Source organism: Vanessa atalanta, chromosome 5 (assembly GCF_905147765.1).
Source record: "Vanessa atalanta chromosome 5, ilVanAtal1.2, whole genome shotgun sequence".
Taxonomy (NCBI): Eukaryota; Metazoa; Arthropoda; class Insecta; order Lepidoptera; family Nymphalidae; genus Vanessa; species Vanessa atalanta.
The window spans coordinates 9,041,298-9,061,985 of NC_061875.1; the positions used below are offsets into that span (position 1 = coordinate 9,041,298).

The following is a 20,688-nucleotide window of genomic DNA, read 5'->3' on the forward strand; positions in this document are numbered from 1 at the left end:
TTTTATAAAAACAAGCAATAAAAACTTATTTTTATAATTAACATAGAATAGGTACAGAATAAAGGTGATGGTTTCGAATAATAGTCCTGTAATATAAGAAACAAAACCTATTGAATAGTTTGTAGACACTATATTTTATAACCTTTTATTTTCATCAGGTTTATATAATGTTTTAAAACGATGTAAACGAACATACCCAGTATATAACTTGTCTCAAGCACTTGATGTTATTATGTTTGTGTGCAATGTTTTCTGTGTGTGATATTAGATTTATTTAATCATTATTAGAATTCATTGTTGTCTTTTATTGTTTTGATAAAGTATAATTTTATAAAACCTGCTAAACTAAACTATCAAGAAATTATATACAAAATTGTCTCAGTTTTTGTTGTACTTAGCTATCATTTATTAATTTATTTTATGCATTATATTCTAAATTATGCTTTTTGTTCTTTGGAGGCTTTCGTGTATTTTTTTAAATTATTGTTATATTGGGCAATGTAGATACATTGAGTGTTCGTTAATAGATACTATGTGCAAGTACCTTGTTTATTATTGTTATGTATAAACATTTTTATTAAATCCTTTTCAGGCAATCATTTGTTTTATTTGACTATATTAAAAAATGTGGTTGTAAAATTTATAACATATTTCCACAAACAAGTATCCACGATACAATTAGTTTTTTGTTTTAATTGATCCTATGGTTAAGTTAGAGAAAATAAACAAATAAATAAATTCTGCCTTTTATTTCGTATTTTTTTATATATTTACTAGTGATTCAAACAGTGGTACATTATGGCAATCAATGTAATGTCAAATTAAATGGAATTATTGGCGACATTCTAATTTAAATACCATATTGGGTCTAATTCGTCGTGTACACCGATTACTCTAAAGCATCTGGCAAGATTTCGCATATCTTAGATACTCATTCGTAGACTTCTAGGAGACGGTATACATTTCGATATCTTGCGATTGTTGATTTCTTATTTACGAGATCGAGGTCAAGCAATTACAATTAAAGGATATCGTTCTTCATTTGTCCCCGTTACATCTGGGGTTCCTCAAGGGTCTTATCTCGGTCCTCTTTTTATTTTAGTTTATTATTATAAAATGATCTTGATAATTTGTGTCGATTTTGTGTCAATAACGGAGATAGATAGATAGATGGAAAGAGATAGCTCTCAATATAAAGAAATACAATATAAAATATTTTTCTCGTAAATAAAAGAATATTGTTCATCAATTTAAATAATAAAATAATAGGGTTACCGAGGTGAGACTTGGGTGTATATCTAGATAATAATATTCAATACGCACTCATAATTTTATTATTCAATGCCTGCTCTGCCTGCCTGCCTGCCAATGTCCGCTCAATTCTAGAATATGCGTCTACTGCTTGGAATCAATTATATCAAAAATACATAACATTAGTAGCCTATAAATTTCCCATTTCTGGGCTAAGGTCTGGGCTAAGGCTCTCCCTTTGAGGAGAAAGTTTGGAGCATATTCCACCACGCTCCTCCAATGTTGGTTGGTGGAATACTCATGTGGCAGAATTTCGTTGAAATTAGACACATGCAGGTTTCCTCACGCCGAGCACGAGATGAATTATAAGCACAAATGTAAAATGTTTCTTTTTAAGATTTTGAGAAACCTTATTAATTCCCGATTACTTTTAAGCAATATTTTTATAAAGTGTTCTCATGTACACTCATTCCTTTCTCATTTAATAAATTTTAAAGTATCTTTACTTAGAAATATGAAGTTACTTTAGTGTCTTATGTTACTTATTTATTATTGATTTTTTCTGAATAAGTTTTACTTTTATTTACGTTTGATTTTAATGTTTTATCTAACTTTAAGAATTTCTTAAAGTTGCGTAATTAGTATACATAATATGTATTTTCTTTTTGCCAATAATTGTAATAATTGCTGTGATTGAGTATAGTTTTAAAAAAAAATTAACCATGCTAAATTCAATATTAGTTTTTTTTTAAACAGGTATTGCACATTATTAAAAAATATATAAATGGTTACTTTTTAGCATAAAATATATGTCATTGAGAAAATTAAACACATGAATTCTTGAATTTCTGAAGTGTTTTTTAGCAAAGCTTTAGTTATAAAATTAAACAAATATGAAGAATCATAAAAATATAAACAAGTAAATAAAGTAGCTCCTTTTAATAAATTATATTTTGTTTATTGGTATATGATAATAATTACGGTATATCCATCTTACTTAATCTTAAAATAAAGTCTAAGAGGTACATTTGTACTTTAATTTCAATGGGTTTATTAGTTACATAAAATCCAGGAACTCCAGCCTTTTCCAATGTATCTTGCTGGTCGCTTACCTGCAACAGAAATACTAAATACAATAAGAATTAATTTATATTATAAATTCAGAGTTATCAATTTGACATTGAACATCACAAATTTAGTTTCAAAACTTATAGGTGAGACAAGATGAGTTTTAAGTTTAACAATTAAATTTGCGTTTTTTTAGCACTTGGTACTACTTACATCTATAGTTGTCACCTAAATTTATTTTATAGATAGAGATTGACTTTGGTTATATTATTATTTATTATTAAATTTAATTAGTTTTTTTTTTAAAGATATAACTTGAGTTATGCATTGAATTTTGTATTAGAAGAAACTGAGTTAATCAATACCTCCACAACTTTTATTAACTGTTAGAATTTCATCTACTATATATCAATATTTACTTAAGAAATATCTAATTATACTGCTACTATTTAATTAAATTTTATAATACTTCTTTACTTTTTGATCTAATTGAATAACTAATTTCATATCAGTTTGCTTCAATTCTTCCTTATGTCTTTTCAATAATACATTTCTTTTAATTTCTTGCTGTGATGCATTTTGTGTTGTGTTAATCATTTCTTGAATTTCCACTGAAAAAATACTAACATACATAAAAAATTCTCATAAAACTATGTTATATTTATTATTAAAAAAAGTTACATTACATGTATGATTATTAATAATTTGAAGTCTTTGTTGGAATAAATGTTTTTCTGTAACATGTTGTATTTCCATTAATCCTTTCACTATTTCGAAAACTGTATCATTTAAAAGACAATTTGCTAATCCTGACAGCAACTCAATAGGCACTCTCATTTGATATTTTCTGGAATATAATAAATTATGGATCACTATAAAATAAATAAAGAGTAGAAAAGATGAAGCAAACTTACGGTGGTAATTCTCTAGCCATGTCTTGTAATTGTTCTAACAAAAAGTAAAGTTTCCTTTGCAAAATTTCAGGAGTTTGTTCCGGTATTTCCATTTTCGTTTTCAGCTCTTACATTAAAATAATTAGAATTTATTTTTATTTTCATATGCACACTATATTATTTCATTTTATTCATAAATATCTTATGAAATTTAATGTTTTACTATTTAAATGAAAATTTGTTTATTTTGATTTTGACAGTCGATGTCTCTTGAGTCTTGGCACATCTCATTTGTCAATAAATAGGTTTGGTTGTTCCAAAACGTGTATTTAGTTTCAGATTAATAATGGCTTTAGAATTAGTAAATAATAATAGCTGCATACAAGTACAAAGATTTTATGATCACATATTACAAAGATTTTATGATCAAGATATATTTTTATGAATATTGGTTTATTTATTTTTTGGAAACTATGTTTACGGTTTTTATTTAACGGTTTCAGTTTTGGTCATCTATAATTTTCGCTTGAAGAAAAACATCATAAAATATGCCAAATATGAACAAATAAACCCTCGTATAAATAGTAAGCGACAACATTGCAGTTCCCGATCTCGCAAATTCTGCAATGTGGATGTTAGTATGACGACACACAGGTTTCAGAGATTTCGTTGCGCCAACGATATTATCAAACCCTATTGCTAAATTATAATCTTATTTTCTGCAGGCAGAGTTATATTGTCAAATGATACTTCTTGTTTCAATAAACATAAAGTAATCGTTGTTAGATTAGTATTCAGTTACGTTGCTTTTTCAGATAGACGAAACGCTAGCTGCACCAGAAGTTCGACTTGTTAATGGGATCGGAAATACGTCCCCTTTAAGTTTTACAGTCCATCAATGACAATACCATAAATCATAGTAATAAGATTGTGTTCATTTGTTAGAATTTAATTTAACCAAATAACAAAGATCAAACGAAGTATTTTCAAGTTTCCGATTTCTACATGTAGCATTGAGCTCTGTCGGTACGGTTAATCGTTAGTCGATCTGTCAAAAAAAAAGTCGATGTCATTTGCAATTTTTTTAAAGTATTTTGTGACATTGACATTGTTCAACTTCAAAACAACAATGGCTCAAATAATGTATAAAATTGCATAAAAACAAGGGTTTAAAATAATTTTATAATCCATATTTTTATTATAGTGCTTAAAACGTAAAAATGTTGAAATATATGTTTATTGTTCTTTGTCCTTTAAGTTTTTTAAAAGCGGATTATCAAATATATAGTAAATTGCAGTCCAATTTAATATTGTAAGAATATATGAGTTGAATTAATATAATTTAATTTATCAATACACATGTTATCGTTGTTTAATAACGTATTATTTTTAGACAGTACAATGGAAGCAATCATTTTACACATAATCCAGAAAAATGTTATGAAATATTGCAAGATTTTTCCGAGCAAGCATCAAATTTTACTTGGTGTTCGATTTTAAATTCAAAACCGATAACCCTATGCGAAAGGTGTGTCGAAAAATACGTGACATTTCGAGATAAATACGAAGAATTATTAAACACAACGATAAATGGAACTTCTTGTAGATCTATTTTTATTTCACAAGACAGATTAAATGCAGTTCAAGAATATCATGACAATATTCTATCCATATGGAACAAAGGGAACTGTAATGGTATTTATCCATTTATTGCAATTGACTTCCTCAGAAATGGAAATAGTATATATTATTTGTTTATAAAGTATTATTTCACTAGAACAAGAATAACAATTTTGTAATAAAATTTTATAGTATTACTTGGTAAACAACTTGCTGTTCTTTGGTTCATATTTTGTGTATTTTAATGTTACGATAAAGTGTTTAAGTTATCCATTTTTCATATTTTAAGGTTGCTTTGATTGGATTCAAGGAAAACCATCCCTTAAAAATGATACAATACGCTTTTATAAAATGTCTAATGGCACTATGGATTGTATTATAAAAAATATGGATCCTGATAACACTGAAGTTTGCAATAGATGTATACAGTCCTACATGCAATTGGATAATTTCTACAAAACCTTAAGTTCAGATTCAATTGGTGTTGACAGTGTTTGTATGGACATAGTGGACTCTGTATGGAATTTTTCTTGTAGCATTTATGTTTCTAATTCATACACAATATTTTAATCTTATATTTGTACAATGTTTTTAGATGAATGCAACAAGGTATATTTGGAGTAAAAATCTTAATTGCTGTAAATTGAGGAAAAAACCAGAAATAGTATTTTTGTGTTGTGCAGGAATAATAGCTATCTTGCCATTAATATACTATTTAACAGTGCGCTTTTGTGGACCAATCAGAGATTTGCCTAATGTGCTTAAGCGTGAGTATATAATGTAACAAAAAAATAAATTTATAGTCAAATTACAGTTGTAAACTTATATAATTTATTTTACAGAATCAAGATTTAAACAAACTATTTTGAGGTCAATAAATGGAAGAAATGACTAGGTTATATTATAATATACAATAAAGGAAATAAGTAAAATATAAAATGTTACAGTACTTTTATTTGTCCATTCATTGAATGAAAACATTTAAAGTATCCAAAGGCACAGTTAAACCTCTGGATAGTAAGTAACTTGTACACTTGAAAATGTATCAATGTTTAATTAGATTATCTATGTCTTGCTTTTTTATTATTGTTCTTTTTTATGTTACTGTTATTACTACTATTTGATAATTTATGTTTTAAGGAGTTAGGTGTTGTATCACCCTTATTTAATAAACCAATTCCACTATCTTTATCTTTTGGTGTGCTTGGTCTGCTATCTAGACCCACAGCTGATAGCATTTTATTGTCATTTCCAAAAGTTTTTTGAAGTACGTTAGATGAGGTAGCAATTTTCTGTGACATACTTTGCTTAGTCAGTGCACTGTTGAGGCTCTTTTCAATGCCACCATTAGTGTGTTGTTTGCCTGAAGGTTTAGATGCAATACTTTCTGTTGAGCCGTGAATTGTAGTATGATTTAAATTACCAATCATGCCAGTACTAATTTGTGTATCAGAGGAGTCTTCATTTGTTTGAGATTCAGTTTCACTATTTCTTTCATCTAAAAATTAATACAAATTAAAATAATTCCTACACTTTAATAAAATAATTTTAATCTTAGTAAATACTTACTTTTTGCCTCAGCGGGATCTACGAGACCACTGACAGCCTGAAATAAATTTATTATGTTTAATTGTCATAGTCTTAAAAGGGTAAATTAATGTTAGTTTTTTTTATCTTACAGCCATAGATGTAATGGAAGACTTTGAAAAGAGTCTCTCTGCTTCTTTAAATTTTCTATTTCTTTTGTCTGCCTTAGAGTTTGTACTTTTGTTAGTTGCTAGGTATCTATCCCAACCTCGTATAATATTTCCATAGAGTTGTGTATCTTCCAAATATGAACCTTCAAAAGCATATATTTGGCGCTCCAAATTGGCCAAAGTTTCCTAAAAATAATAATAATTATGAACTATTTATTTTTTAAATTATGTATTAAAAATAAATTTTAATGTATTCCATATTTTTCAAAACACGTACAGCGACCTCTGCTTTTCTCTTTACTAATTCAGCTAATTCAGCTCTGGTGTCCGCCACTGAAGTTTGTTTGGACGCCATATTGATTTTTTTTACTTGAACGCTTTGGGTTTCGCTAGCAGGGCTTTGCGGTGAAACAACCATTTCGTTGCCTTTTTTATTCCTCTGTTTTAAGCTTCCATAACACTTAAATTGACAATTTAATAAAGCTTTAAATGGAATAAAGTTTAGTCACTACTAAATATATATTTACAACCCAGTTATCAGTTCTTGTTCTAATTTTTTTTTAGTGAACAATGACGTCATTCCTTGTTCGATATTGACAGTTGACAGTTACCATAACCATTTTAGAACAGATTAAACCGTTTTTACAAAATTACTTTTCTTTTGTACACTATGTATCTATATTTTAGAAAATATTTTTGAAAAACCTGTCTCAGATTCATTAATTTTGTGATTTATCATATATTATTGCGTTTATATGTTCAGTAGATTTTAGTATTTTAGATTTGATTACTTTTTGAAAGAGGAAAGGAACACAAGCATAGATAATACAAGTGTCAAATTGACAATTTGATTCACTATCATTTTTGTCAACAATATGATAAGAAAATATCAATGAAAATTTTACAGGTCCATGAATACGAAACACTAAGATAGATCCCGGTTTGAAATGAACATAAAGGTTTGATACAACATAAGGCTTGAATTAAAAGAAATATGTCGATAACATATATACCGCGAGTGACACAAGTATGATTATAGTATACATCAAATGAGATGTAATGTTAAATATATTTTTTTACTCATGTGTGTTTTATTTTCAATTACAGTTGGATTCTATTCAATTAGATAATGAACTAGAAGAGTTATTTAAGCAATTGCTTTTTCAGGCTACAAAGTATTTTGAGGTAATATTATATTTTGGATGTCTACCCCAAATATATATTTACAGATTTTTTTTGTAACACCATAAGGCAAGATTTTAACCGTCGTGCGAGATTCCTGCCAATGATTTTATTACCGCTAAGCAACATATGATTAATTTTAAACAAATTACAAAGGGTCACGAAAACTCAGAAGGGATTAGACAATCACTTTTCATATCAGTCCTAGCTTTGAACCGAATGTATAGATAATATCTATTAATTTAACTAATACAAACTTGTTTGCTAAGTGTAAAAATGGGCCATTATGTATCCTAACTATAAATTATGTATGTATTATGTGTAACTATACTTGTATGTACTATGACCATAAGTCATTTTGAGAAATTAAATTGTAAGTATAATTAAGAGTAGAATATGAATTTAAAAAAAATTATATTGTGCTATAAGAAAGTATTTTATTTTCAGCCTGGAATATTGCAACCAATTCTACCTGAAGTTGAGCTCCTCATTCGAACATGGATATTCAAAAATTCAGTATATGATAAAAACTGCACTTTTGGTCAACAGATGTTGTCCCTTAAATATAAAACAGAAAATATTTCTAAAAGTAAATTGTATTGGTATTTTTTATATTGCATAGCCTTAAAGTATTTTAGAGAAAGGGCTATGTATAGCTTCACTTCAAATACAAAGATACAAAATTTCCTTTCAAAAATGGAAACATTCCAGTTAGTTGGAGATATATTGAATTTCCTACAGTTTGTAAATAGTGGCAAGCACCCAACTCTTATTGACTTCATACTTGGTCTTCAATTAACAGCAGATAAACTAACAAGAGAAGATTTAACAGATTTCTCGTGGACTCGTGAACTTTTGTGGCATAATCTTATAGTGAGTATAAAATATGCTTATTAATTTATATTGAAACTGATGCATTTAACGTCTTTAGAAATATTATTTCAGTATATTTTTAGCTAACATTTTAGACAAAATGTGAGATATTATTTAGAGTATATTCTAATTGTTAAAATATATTTACAGGAGTTAATAGGTACAGTTCTTTCTTTGGTAAACATGTTTGGGTTAAGGCAAAGAATGACAAAAGCATTGAAATATATGTGGTGGAGAAATCATACCAATTCCAAAGGAGGTCCAATTGCTACATCCAGCACTGCAACTATGACTATACATACAACATGTGCATGTTGTTCAGAAAAACCAATTCTTCCGCATGTTATGGGATGTTCACATATATTTTGTTACTACTGTTTAATGGTGAGTTTATCTAAACCTTAATAACTTTATGCATAGGAAACTCTCAAAAATGTTATGTATGTATTTTATATATTTATAATCTGTTGCATTTTTTTTTAAATTAATTGTTCCCTCCTCTTTCCGTAATCTTAGAGGGTTTATTCACTTGTAATACTGTCAAGCTAAGCGGTCCTAACATTTCCCACTGAATTGTAATTTTTTTATTTAAATACAACAATAATTTAATACAACCCGGGGCAATTTGCCGCAGAAACATACGAATAAAATTGCTATGGGCTATATAATTCTTATAAATTATTATGATATAACTCGTGCCTTAATGGTATGTTCATAAATGGCGGCGGATTGCATGTCAGTCATCTCACACTATTCGCATCTGTAGCGATTTTACGTTTAGAAAAACATTTATAATTTTCTTCTTTGCACTTTACATGTTACTCTTAATTGCTAATAATTTTTGTAATTTCTGTTTTTTGAATTTTTATAAATCATAATAATAAAACTGTTATGATAATAATAAACTAATCGTTAAGTGTAGTGATGGTACGCGAGAAGTAGTTTGTAATGTATTAAAACATGGAAAACTATTTTATTATGAACAACTTCTTTATTTATTCGCCTAAAACATAACTTATCCATTCAGCTAGCTTAATGCGAAATTATTGCTACTTTTTTTGTTGTCCATACTAACGTAGGTCCTTTCGGGCATTGAAAATGCCTTCTTTATTGGCACGCGTTACTATATGACGTCACAAGTAGGTAAAAGTAAGCAGCCCTTAAGAGGAGGAAAACATAGCTTCGCAATAGGACCTTTACGGATTGTTACTAGTATGCGATTCACTAAGAATTATTAAAGGCGCATGTGTGCTTTACAGGGCAGTCGATTAGTCATGTTCTGCGAAATGAGAAAACCCTCGCAGTAATGACGCTGTGCTTTCGCTTTCTCGTGCGGTATTATAAGATACAACTGGTTAGTCAACTTAATACGTTTTGAGTACAGTCTCAATGTCCAATGACAAAAAATGTAATGGTATGTGTTACGTGTTAAAAAACGTGTGCGTAAGATGGTACGGAAAGATAAGAGGTTCAAAGATTGACATGACAAAAAAAAGTATAACGCTCACTCGGTTCTGTCGTTCTTTTTTTGAATTATTATACAAGATGCTTTATATAAACGAAATAATAATTATTATATTTGTTATTAAAATTCTGATTTATATTTTCATATTTTGTTTTATTTTTTTTTGGAAAGAGATATAAGATATATATTACATATAGAACTGATAGAGCACATAGAGCATTGGATATGGCTCTAAGCTTCATTAATTTTTTTTTTTTTAATTAAATCGCTAACAAAATCAATTATGTATTTACGTAATTATGTATTAGTAAGTAATAGGTAGTTATTAAAGACCCTGTACTTGTGCAATATATTATCAGCACTTATCTATTATCAGGCCATGGTAATTGAATTGTCAATATAGCATAAATCTCTATCTATATATAGCTACAACCATTAGGGCGTGTGTGCCGTATTCACTTCTAGAACACCTCACACCTGTCGTTGTTTCGACAGTTTTTTTTTGCTACTTTAAAATTAATTAGTTACATTATTTTACTTGTAAATTCTTATTATGTTTTAATTAATATATAATTAATGACAGTATATTTATTTGTACTTGCAATGTTATTAATTTTTGAAACGGGCCTCATTTAGACGACCGCCCGCTGGGTCTGCTCCCGTATAAATCAATCAGAGATCGCGTGCTATTAATTGTAATTTATTATTAATTTTTAATAGCATTATTCATACGTAATGTTCGGCTACTGTAAGGGTGTTTTTTTTTTCAATAACAGGCTAACAAGACTGCCGATCCAGACTTCGCTTGCCCAAAGTGCTACTACAATGGGAAGGAGGTTACGAAGTATACCGTGTAAAAGGAAGAACTGTTTTATATAAAATGGAAGAAGGGTACATTGTGATATTAAATAAAATAATATATTTAATTCTTGCGCTTTTTATTAATATTGAATATTAACTACATAAGCAGGGTTATAAAAATTTATACAATATTTACAATTCTCAGACTTAATTTTTTTTTTATTAATTTTAATGAAATGCTAATTTTTAGCCTAAATAAATGATTTATTTCATGTACATGTGAGAAAGTAGGTATGTCATTTGTTTCCCTACAGAATTTTTTAACAATTTTATTCACACTAAAAATATTTTTACAATATATAACTACACACTACTTACCTATTATAAGCGTTACATTTACTATACTCTATGGCACAAATGGATAAGAGAGGCCGTTTGAAGTTCATAGCAGATATATTGAACGTACTGTAAACTATTTTAACAAGTTGTTGAATTGTAGTCTCTAACATATTAAAAAAAAAAACTTTTAAATGATTATATAATACATGTAAAAAAAATTTAAATTTCGAATCATAAAAAAAATATTAAATCAATGTTTTTTTAAATCGCAACATTTGCAACACGTATTGCATGTAAGCCATGTACGAAGAATTACAGGGCAAGGTCGGAAAAAATTAAATGACTGGTGTCAGGTTAACTTCAATATAGTAAAAGGTATCGGTAACTTAAGTATTTCTTAATGAATGTCTAATGTTTGTTGTCTTTGCTATTGTGAACGTTTGCATGAAAACCGGTCTCCCAATCGGCGATGTAGTCCACCGTACGCACCGAGCCGTCCGGTTCCACCAAGGAGTACTGACCTGGTTAAACAACATCTATATAAAGTACATGTGTAATTCAGAAGACAGCGAAAGGATTTAGCGCTGTTTAATTATTCTCAGTATAACGTCGTTAGTATTTGACTACTGTCAACCTAGGTTTCATTTCAGTGAGATAGTTAAGTCTACCGTATATTTCCTGATGAATTATGATACTTAAAATTTATTATTCGGTTAATCTAGATCATTTAAGATGCGTTTATAAATAAGGATATACAAACCTTTTACAACATCACCATCGCGTTGCTCTTTCTGTTGCTTGATATCGCCAGTGTGAGGATCGTTTACTCCATATTCGAACGCGTAACGAGGGTGCGCATCCTGCAAGACGAATGGAATGTTATATCAAATAAAAACAAAATTATAAGATGTAATTTCTTTGTATCCATATACATTTTTCTTAGTTTTAATATAAAATAGATTAATAACGAAGACCATAAACGAGAAGACTTTATGAAATGTCATAAAATTATTGAAACATTTTTGCAAGATGTTCAAACCGTTCTAATCATATAAAAAATTTAAAATATCGATTCCTCATTTTCCGATTGCAATTGCAAAGTTTATAGAAGCTTATTGTTGTCGGTAATAATGTAGAGTTTAGTTATATATCGAGGTAGAGCAAGTATTTAAATTTGCATTCTCTATTAGATTCTTCCTAAATACATTCTATTATTTATTTAAATAATACGAAAATATTGGTTGTAGGATCTTGTAACTTATTGGTAGGGCCAAATGCGAGCCCTTCTGGGTATTTATCACCCACACATCATATGCTCTACCGCCAAATAGCAATACTTAGTATTGTTGTGTAAGTAGTAACGTTGTGTAACTACATGCAAAAGAGACATAACATCTTAGTTCCCAAGGTCGGTGGCTCCTTGCCTATGTAAGGGATGGTTAATTTTTCTTACAGTGCCAAAACTATGGGTGGTAGTGACTACATACGAATGGAGGGCCCATTTATATAAAAACTTTTTTTTTAATTAAAACAAAAATGCAACGTAGTATATTATTATATTGACACAACAAAATCTTCTGACTTCAATGTCAAGATATAAAACGTTCACTCCATTATTGGTTCGTGAAAATCTTTAATCACGATTAAATATAAGTCGTAACAAATCACCTTTAAATTAGTTTTGTAATAAATAGTCCTCGGTTGTCTTTAAAGCTCATGTTTCTCTTTCTAGAACAGTAAGTGGACGAAGTAACAGATTTGTGGTTTCAGAAAATGATGTTGGTCTATCAGCGATAAATTGTGAAAGTAATAACGGAGATAATTAATTCCGCAGATTAATAATAATGGCTTCTGTTAAATAAAGTTACAATCTAGTTGCGTACCGAACGCCTTATGAAAACTATAGTTCAAGTAAACTGTCTGATTTCAAAATTAATTAATAATATATCCTACCTTTTTGATTTGTTTAATATTTGCGTAATTTGAATGGCTTAATTTGTATTGGTTTTTGTAAAATTAAAATAATGTCTTGTTAAAACATAGTTTTGTAATTATAAGGGAATTTATCTTGATCATATAGGACGTCTCGTTTTTTAAATGTTGGGCTCTGAATAGAAATGGAATTGACTTCTATGTAATATGTAATTGCGTTCGTGAATTCCGAACTAATGGGAAGAGGATTAGCTTTGTTTAAACTTGACTTCTGATTAGATTTGTTATCTATTAGTTAAAACATGAACATCAAAATCTGCAGTACATTGTTACAGTTATAAAAGAAGGTAACTTATGACTTTCGAAAGGTAATGAGCTAAAGATGTAAAAAGATAATTTCGTTCTAACGTGGTAGTATAATTTTTTTTAAAAAAGCTCACCAATATTAGATAATTTTAATGATAAATTGTTATTAGCCACATTGATTTTTTCATATCTTAATTAACACTTATGTGGTCAACGCGTAGGAACTTGCTCAAAATCACAAGTCTTTTAAGGTAATGACTTAAACTAAACCATACTAAAACAGCAAGAATTAAAAAAAAAATGCTTGGTATTTGTCGATACAGTTTAAGGATTAATTATTATATTATTATTTTTGTTTATGTTGTTTGTGATTAAGTTTAAATGATAATATGTAAATAAATTTATAGCGTGCTGTTGTAGCGCAAAGAGGGGTAATATTACGGGCACAGTTTTAGAAAGGACCATTAACTTCAAGTAGATTATTTAATTTAGAGAATTCACTGAATATCTTTTCATTGAAAGTTTTGACAATCACTTCTAAACTTTAAACGTTATTTCATCATTTATTACAAAATACATTTCATAGGAAACATTTCTATATTTTTCTAATACGTATTTTGTTTGCAAATAAATATCTCGTTCTTTATCAGAAAATAAACAGAATTGCAAATATTATTCCCTCAAATTAATTATATGGTGTGATATTGGTTTAAATATCGTTTTTCTAATCTATAAAAATATTTACCGGATTCGATTATAACTTTATTATTACTAATCAACCTAGTCTTGGTCACGATTACCTCTGTACAACCAACCCACTATGTAACCTCGGTAGTTCATATATATAACAATAAAAGCGATTATTACGAATACTAAGTAGTTGATATACCTAATCTCTGTTACAAGTAAAACAAAGATTATGTGTATCAAAATTCATTATTTACTTTTTTTAAATTGAGACCAATCAAGTACGATGTCACGGAACTCGTTCGTGTTCACTTGAAATCGTTTTGAATTACGCTATCAATTGCTGTATATGATGCAACACACATAGAAATACCCCGTAGGGTTAAATAAAACACGTTTTATCGGTGTAAATAAGTCTGTGTCAAATTGATACGTTAAACTTGTTTAGTAATTAATTAAAAAATATTACTTACATAATTTTCCACGAATTCTCTATGGACATTTTTAACAGCGTGTTGTCCTGCTGCGTATTGTGCTGCCGAAGACACAGATATTGCTGGTGCTGCTACATGCGCTACTGATTGATGTGCGACTGCAGGTGCAGAGTATTGGGATATATGTGTGGCTTGCTGTGTTACTGCTGGGGCAGAGTACTGAGCAACTACCGGTGCGGAGTATTGAGTGACGGTAGGTGCTGAATAGTGAGTTGTTAAAGGTACTGAATATTGTGATGCTGCTGAGGTTGAATATTGAAGAGCTGGTGCAGAGTATTGAGCTACATTAGAAGCAGCGTATTTAGTCAAGGCCGGTGCTGCATACTGAGCTGGGGCAGCATTGTGTGAAACAGAATATGTGGAGTATTGAGAAACAGCTGGTGCTCTATAGGCTTGCGCGGCCACAGAATAAGTGTTAGCTGGGATTTGGTTATACTGATTGATTGTATAGGCTGGAGCTACATATTGAGATTGAGATTGGGTCTTCAGAGCGTCTGATGTTGCGTAACTGGCTCTAGGAGCAGCATAAACCTGGGATACAACTGGCCCAACAGAGTGGGTGAAAGAGTTTAGTGATTGTTTTGCCAAAGATCCAGTCGAATATGATGATTGTTGTGAGACTGAATTTTGAGACACGTATGTAGTCTTGGCGGGAGCTAAAGTAAATTTAGTTTGCAAAGGTGCAGCGGTAATTTTGGCAATGATCGGTGCTTGATTGTATGTAGCTTGAGGAATTATTGTTCCCACTGCGGAAGAAGATAATCCTGCTGAGGTAGCATATCCGTGTTCTTCTCTTTGAGCCGTATATTCTGCGTTAAGGGCGGTGGCATCTTGTATAGCTATTGGTGCTTGGTACGAAAATGTTGGTTGTGCTTGGTATGAGACTGTTGGTTGCGCTTGGTAGGTTACTTTTGGTGCAGCAGCTTGAAATAGAACCGACTGTGAGTATTCGTTAGCACTTTTGTATGCATTTGAGGATGACAATGAAGCTGATTCAATTAGTCTTGGAGCTGTAGTCGCTTTTACGTCTGTTAATGACAATTGCACTGCCGGTGTCGGGTATGAATAGCCGTTGTCGCTACAACCCTGAACGTTCTGCAGTTGGCTTAAATGGTAGTTTAAGTCGGGATCGTGATAAGCAAGTGCATTTGAAATGCAAACAACAACTATCAATATTATCTGAAACAGGAAAATATTTTTAAACTAAAATTTTATAATGTATCTAAAATATATTTTTTTAATATTTTAAATTTAATTTCAAGTAGTGTTACAAAATTTAGGTTTCTAAAATGTCATTAGGGTTACAATACTATTTGCGGTGATTGTACACGGTATTTTATGTAATAAATTCTGTTTAACTCTACATTATGGCTTGATGACTAAGACTGTACAAACGAATTCAACGCGCACTCAGTTTGCATCGAACTTGATAAAACCTACACAATTAATTAACTTTGTTCAATCTCAAAGTACTTACCGATTTCATAGTGTATTATTGACAAACTTCACTGTTAATAAAAAACACTAAACATATCACGTGTTAGCACAATTTGAGAACTAATTGTGTTTAGCAAAGCGTAATTTGAAATGAGAGCAAAGCGAACCCGCAAAGTCTTATATAGTAAACTCATATGTGTAAGAACGGGTCACACTTTTTCACATTCGCCGCCGGTACCGTGGGCGCGGCTTATAGGATATAACTTTGTGCAGATTTACCTAACTGAGTTTATTTATTATAATTGATATGCATATGTAAATTTATCAATAAATTATATTTATAAAATATAACGGAAGCTTGCTTCTTTTAAGTCGTTGCTTATTGTTATTGTCTGTTTTATGTTTATTTATTGTAATTTAAAGTGTATTTTATTATATAATAACATATGATTGATGAAAAGTTCTATTGAGTATTTTGTATATACTACTAAGTTTTTTGTTGTTTCTTCACAGTAGAATTTACATTCCATTGTGAATCGGTGGTACCTTTAAATTTATGACATCCTGTAAAATGCGTTTATTAAACTGCTTGTACTTGTCTATATGTATTTCTTTAATTTGTTTCTTTAAAAATTTTTTAAAGATTTTGTTGATTATTCTAATAATATTAGAATCGTTAATATTATATTTTTTTTAACAAATAGTTAAATCGACTTTTCGTAATAGACATTTTGAATAAATTCCAAAAATTATCACATACCCTTTTACTATATAATTAACTACCTATATACTTAACTATTACCATTTAAAAAAAATATTAATATGAATAATTTCTTTCTTATTTCTTATATTATATTATATAATACTTTTAAATGAGTTTACATGTTAAAATTCGTGACTGTTGTTTAAATTTTAATTGATATACATTCAGTGAATGTTACGAAGTCTATTAAGTTTTTCTTATTTAATGTAAAATATCTATATTTTTACTGAACTTTTTTAAATGAATAAATTACTATTTCGAGATATATGACATTACTTTTTTGTACTGGAAAATGGTGTTCTTATAAAAAATATTAACTAACATCATGACGTTTAGTCGATTCTACATCTAGTCAAGCAATTATGAAAGGTAAAGAACATCCTAGTAATTAAAAAATCGAAAAAAATAATTAAACGGTTGTAAATCGGCATAGTTGATAAAGCTCTAATTCTTAAGAGAATAGGGAGTCTTTACCCAGCAGTACGATATTTACTGGATTACAAATGTAGCCTACATTTTATTTTAAATATTTAAAACTGTACTTACACTGTTATATAATACAATAAAATATAATTGTTCTAAAATATATATATCAGTTCTATTCTTATGTTTTTCTTGAGAAATATTTTTTTTTTAGTTAGTGTTACTGTTATTGCCATTATTAGTTTATTGATTACTTACACCTTTTTTATAGAAAAGTGTTCTATAAATTAAGCATTTATTTAAGTATTTACTCTAAATACATTTTATTGCGTTGAATGTAGTTGCAAAACATTCTATGATATAGCGGTAGGCAACAAAATGATACGTCCGATTGATATAAGTTAAGTTATTTGAGGTTATTTAATTAACAATGCAATTGTCTGGGATTTGTTATATTCAAGCCTTGAGAATAGCGGGCTGTAATAGTAGGTTAGAATATACATCAATTAATTTAGCACAACCGCTTATTTTAACAATTATCAAATACATAAATAAGTGAACTTAATAAGCCGTACGTGTTAAATTGTTAATATAATTTTATTAAAATTGACTGTACATTCATAAAATATCTTACAAAATATTTATATAACCTTTGTAACAATAGCAAGGAAAGTTCTAATAAATCAAGTCATAATCAAAATCTTTGCTTAACATGGAAGAACTACTCTTCCTCATCATTATATTTTCGAATCGATCCGAGAAAATTCGGCGAATATATTTTGTTGATATGATAGTTTACAATTATTAATGTTGTGTTCACTTACGATTACATAAAATTAAAGAATAACTGTCAATCTCATATTAACACAAGATCATAGTTGTCAATCATATTTCATATCGCGTGCGTCAGATTTTAAAAATTAATTATATAATATTTTAAATACTTTTTGTAATCAATATTGGCATCAGCAGCATTTATTTACGCATTGTTACAATCACAGCCTTAATTTAATGTTACATGAAGTTACTTGTGATCTATTACATCGTTCTCAATACTTCAAAGTTGAACGATAGTTTTGGAAATAAAAATACATAGTATATTTTTAAATGTATATTTTTGATATCAGATAAACTCAAGAGTTCTTTTTTTTAAATTTAATTTATCTACTAATAACTATTACTTACTTCATACAAAATATTAACATTTTCACACTTTAATTGTGAAAGTATGATTCATGAAATTAGCAATATCTTTTTTTTGATTGCGTTATTTTTTTAGTAACTCCGTAAGGTCATCTGCTTTCATTCTCTGAAGAAACAACAACATTATGCACAATAAAATAAACTCAATGACATTCAATGAAGCGAGAATTAAGATCAAAGAATCCGAAAAATACATATAAAAAGTATATGTATAAAGTGTGTAGTTAGTTTACGTGTTGAAATATTACGAGTCGTATCACTTACATGTAAGCAAGAAGGTTAAGTACCATTAAGCCGTCGCTAATCCCGATTGATTAATATCCATATATTATCATTTAAGTTCTAATTAACATTATAATATATATGAATAGTCAAAGGAAAATTGAAAATCTAAAAATTTTGGATTTTTTATAGTATGAATATTTACCTCAACTTTTTTATAGGAATTAAAGGTACTTTTAAATTTGGAATATGTTGTATAATAATAGTTTTGATTACAATGCACATACAACATTAATGTGCCAACATTAATAATTCTTAAATACAGAACACACAAAAATATTACTTTACGTAATTGTGATATAGATTCGGCCAGTCGTGTATTAAAATATGTTAATTAAATATGTAACATTACTTAAAAGGTCAAAGAAACGACACTAAATTTAAAAAAGTGAAATGGAACCAAATCAATCTGTCAAATTAAGTCAAGTAATAACTCAAATGCTATCAGGTTTGAAATAAAACTACAATCTAAATCTTTTATCAAATGAAAACATTAAGTGTACACGCGGGGTGTATTGCGTCAGGTTCACACATCGCACAGCCTCCCAAAAAGATATCGCACATTGAATCATTACTATTGTAACATTTTTATTTAGGGTAGAATTTCTGAGTGTGAAATGTCATTTTAAAAATTAAAATAATTATTTACCTTTTTCGTGTTTGGAATATTAGTTATAAGATTTTTTTTCGTGCATGTTTACTTAATTGTTTTTATTAGAAATATTGCCCAATTTTTTTTCTAAGATCTCATAAATGTAACTTGAGATTTATTAGTTACCTACGTAACCTTTATTGTGTGACCGTTTCTCTATTGTTTGTTAAATGTTATGGAGTCTAACCAACTAACGTTTTGCACGCTCTTGTTACTAAATGACCATTTAAAATTAATTGTCAAATCAATTAACATTTCCATGTGTAAGTTTATAGTTTTTAAATCTTATCATAAAATATGTTCATTATTAATCGTTGACCGGTTAATAAAATAAAATAATTAAATAAATAGTTAATTCTGAATTAACTAGTTATATGTTAAATCCAGGTCATATTTTAAATGTGCAAAACAGATCTAATACATGCATGTAATAATTTACGTAGTAAAGTTAGACATGGGTGGCGCCTTACATAAGTCGCAAGCCCCTAAGCTCTTTTACAGAGTATGCAAATTGCGCAAACTAAAGCTAACGCGTCGAAAACACATATTAATTGCCGTGAAAATTGGGCGAGTTTGAGTTAATGGGAAGCTAGATATCTTTATGTATATTCTTATTACGGAACCTTCACTGAATAAGGAATTTGCTATGTTACCTTTTATTATTTATAATAAAGGCCATATTGCACCGGCTGTAATTAAATAAGACTTTAAAATCCGCAGATTACAAAATCAATTCGTTAGTTTTTGTACAAAAGCTATTAGTTGATGACACATAGAATAAACCTTTTTTTTTTGTTCGATGCTTTATTTGAAATTTAGTTTATGGTAATAACATAATTTTGGATACGTGACGAAATAATTACAACATAGTATCGTATACAAACTTCGTTAGATATTACGTGGTGGTAACGGAAGTTCGATGTCATTTGAGAAAAAAATAATAAACTCACGTGCTTCTTAATGCCCTTTAATTGGTGTACATTAATATATAATGAACTTCGTTTTTTAAGTGAAGTAATATCTTAGCCATGTATGATTATGAAATTCAATCTCAATGGGTATATTATTTACTACTAAAGGGAAATCAAATTTGCGCTTTTCTTAAGTTTGCTATTTTGGAAAAACAATTGAATTAGGACTTTTTTTATGGCATTGGTTGGCGGACGAGCATATGGGCCACCTGATGGTAAGTGGTCTCCACCGCCCGCTGGTGACATAAGACAAAGCCGCTGTAAGAAATATTAACCATTCCTTACATCACCTATGCGCCACCAACCTCGAGAACTAAGATGTTATGTCCCTTGTGCCTGTGATTGCACT

General features: G+C 29.1%; 5 protein-coding genes across 6 annotated transcripts; 2 read left to right on the forward strand and 3 right to left on the reverse strand.

Annotated features, from left to right (window-relative positions):
• Window positions 1-2,208: 2,208 nt before the first annotated feature.
• LOC125064236 (gonadal protein gdl) lies at window positions 2,209-3,455 on the reverse strand. Of its 2 annotated transcripts, none has more exons than XM_047671183.1 (4): window positions 3,234-3,455; window positions 3,006-3,166; window positions 2,797-2,930; window positions 2,209-2,363 (listed from the first exon to the last, which is right to left on the reverse strand). In XM_047671183.1, exons 1-4 carry the CDS (start codon window positions 3,323-3,325, stop codon window positions 2,229-2,231), a joined length of 522 nt encoding a protein of 173 aa, XP_047527139.1. In that variant the 5' UTR covers window positions 3,326-3,455; the 3' UTR covers window positions 2,209-2,228. The 2 variants fall into 2 exon arrangements, with proteins under 2 accessions (XP_047527139.1, XP_047527140.1); XM_047671184.1 differs by having other exon boundaries at window positions 3,230-3,358.
• Window positions 3,456-4,432: 977 nt separating this feature from the next.
• LOC125064369 (osteopetrosis-associated transmembrane protein 1) lies at window positions 4,433-5,872 on the forward strand. Its single transcript, XM_047671357.1, has 5 exons — window positions 4,433-4,524; window positions 4,606-4,907; window positions 5,122-5,348; window positions 5,428-5,599; window positions 5,675-5,872. The coding sequence occupies exons 1-5, from the start codon at window positions 4,433-4,435 to the stop codon at window positions 5,725-5,727; spliced, it is 846 nt and encodes a 281-aa protein (XP_047527313.1). The 3' UTR covers window positions 5,728-5,872.
• LOC125063988 (chromatin modification-related protein MEAF6) lies at window positions 5,767-7,121 on the reverse strand. Its single transcript, XM_047670749.1, has 4 exons — window positions 6,807-7,121; window positions 6,512-6,715; window positions 6,402-6,438; window positions 5,767-6,330 (listed from the first exon to the last, which is right to left on the reverse strand). Exons 1-4 carry the CDS (start codon window positions 6,945-6,947, stop codon window positions 5,894-5,896), a joined length of 819 nt encoding a protein of 272 aa, XP_047526705.1. The 5' UTR covers window positions 6,948-7,121; the 3' UTR covers window positions 5,767-5,893.
• Window positions 7,122-7,370: 249 nt separating this feature from the next.
• Window positions 7,371-10,958, forward strand: LOC125064116 (peroxisome biogenesis factor 2). Its single transcript, XM_047670920.1, has 5 exons — window positions 7,371-7,556; window positions 7,637-7,714; window positions 8,159-8,584; window positions 8,735-8,968; window positions 10,826-10,958. Exons 1-5 carry the CDS (start codon window positions 7,524-7,526, stop codon window positions 10,904-10,906), a joined length of 852 nt encoding a protein of 283 aa, XP_047526876.1. The 5' UTR covers window positions 7,371-7,523; the 3' UTR covers window positions 10,907-10,958.
• Window positions 10,959-11,054: 96 nt separating this feature from the next.
• LOC125064122 (paternally-expressed gene 3 protein-like) lies at window positions 11,055-16,208 on the reverse strand. Its single transcript, XM_047670929.1, has 4 exons — window positions 16,086-16,208; window positions 14,588-15,787; window positions 11,950-12,049; window positions 11,055-11,710 (listed from the first exon to the last, which is right to left on the reverse strand). Exons 1-4 carry the CDS (start codon window positions 16,092-16,094, stop codon window positions 11,598-11,600), a joined length of 1,422 nt encoding a protein of 473 aa, XP_047526885.1. The 5' UTR covers window positions 16,095-16,208; the 3' UTR covers window positions 11,055-11,597.
• Between the last annotated feature and the right edge of the window lie 4,480 nt (window positions 16,209-20,688).

What these genes read in the sequence shown, in the direction of transcription:
- LOC125064236 (XM_047671183.1), bottom strand. Translation starts at nt 3,325, where the DNA reads ATGGAAATACCGGAACAAACTCCTGAAATTTTGCAAAGGAAACTTTAC. An exon ending in AATTATTAATAATCATACAT is followed by an intron (nt 2,931 to 3,005) that starts GTAATGTAACTT and finishes GTATTTTTTCAG; the next exon opens with TGGAAATTCAAGAAATGATT. An exon ending in TTATTCAATTAGATCAAAAA is followed by an intron (nt 2,364 to 2,796) that starts GTAAAGAAGTAT and finishes TTTCTGTTGCAG; the next exon opens with GTAAGCGACCAGCAAGATAC.
- LOC125064369 (XM_047671357.1), top strand. Translation starts at nt 4,433, where the DNA reads ATGTTGAAATATATGTTTATTGTTCTTTGTCCTTTAAGTTTTTTAAAA. An exon ending in TTGCAGTCCAATTTAATATT is followed by an intron (nt 4,525 to 4,605) that starts GTAAGAATATAT and finishes TATTATTTTTAG; the next exon opens with ACAGTACAATGGAAGCAATC. An exon ending in GTATGGACATAGTGGACTCT is followed by an intron (nt 5,349 to 5,427) that starts GTATGGAATTTT and finishes CAATGTTTTTAG; the next exon opens with ATGAATGCAACAAGGTATAT.
- LOC125064116 (XM_047670920.1), top strand. Translation starts at nt 7,524, where the DNA reads ATGTCGATAACATATATACCGCGAGTGACACAA. An exon ending in ATATACCGCGAGTGACACAA is followed by an intron (nt 7,557 to 7,636) that starts GTATGATTATAG and finishes TTTCAATTACAG; the next exon opens with TTGGATTCTATTCAATTAGA. An exon ending in TTTGTTACTACTGTTTAATG is followed by an intron (nt 8,969 to 10,825) that starts GTGAGTTTATCT and finishes TTTCAATAACAG; the next exon opens with GCTAACAAGACTGCCGATCC.
- LOC125063988 (XM_047670749.1), bottom strand. Translation starts at nt 6,947, where the DNA reads ATGGTTGTTTCACCGCAAAGCCCTGCTAGCGAAACCCAAAGCGTTCAA. An exon ending in CTTCCATTACATCTATGGCT is followed by an intron (nt 6,439 to 6,511) that starts GTAAGATAAAAA and finishes AATTTATTTCAG; the next exon opens with GCTGTCAGTGGTCTCGTAGA. An exon ending in AGATCCCGCTGAGGCAAAAA is followed by an intron (nt 6,331 to 6,401) that starts GTAAGTATTTAC and finishes ATTAATTTTTAG; the next exon opens with ATGAAAGAAATAGTGAAACT.
- LOC125064122 (XM_047670929.1), bottom strand. An exon ending in GAGAATTCGTGGAAAATTAT is followed by an intron (nt 12,050 to 14,587) that starts GTAAGTAATATT and finishes TTCGTCTTGCAG; the next exon opens with GATGCGCACCCTCGTTACGC. An exon ending in CGATGGTGATGTTGTAAAAG is followed by an intron (nt 11,711 to 11,949) that starts GTTTGTATATCC and finishes TTGTTTAACCAG; the next exon opens with GTCAGTACTCCTTGGTGGAA.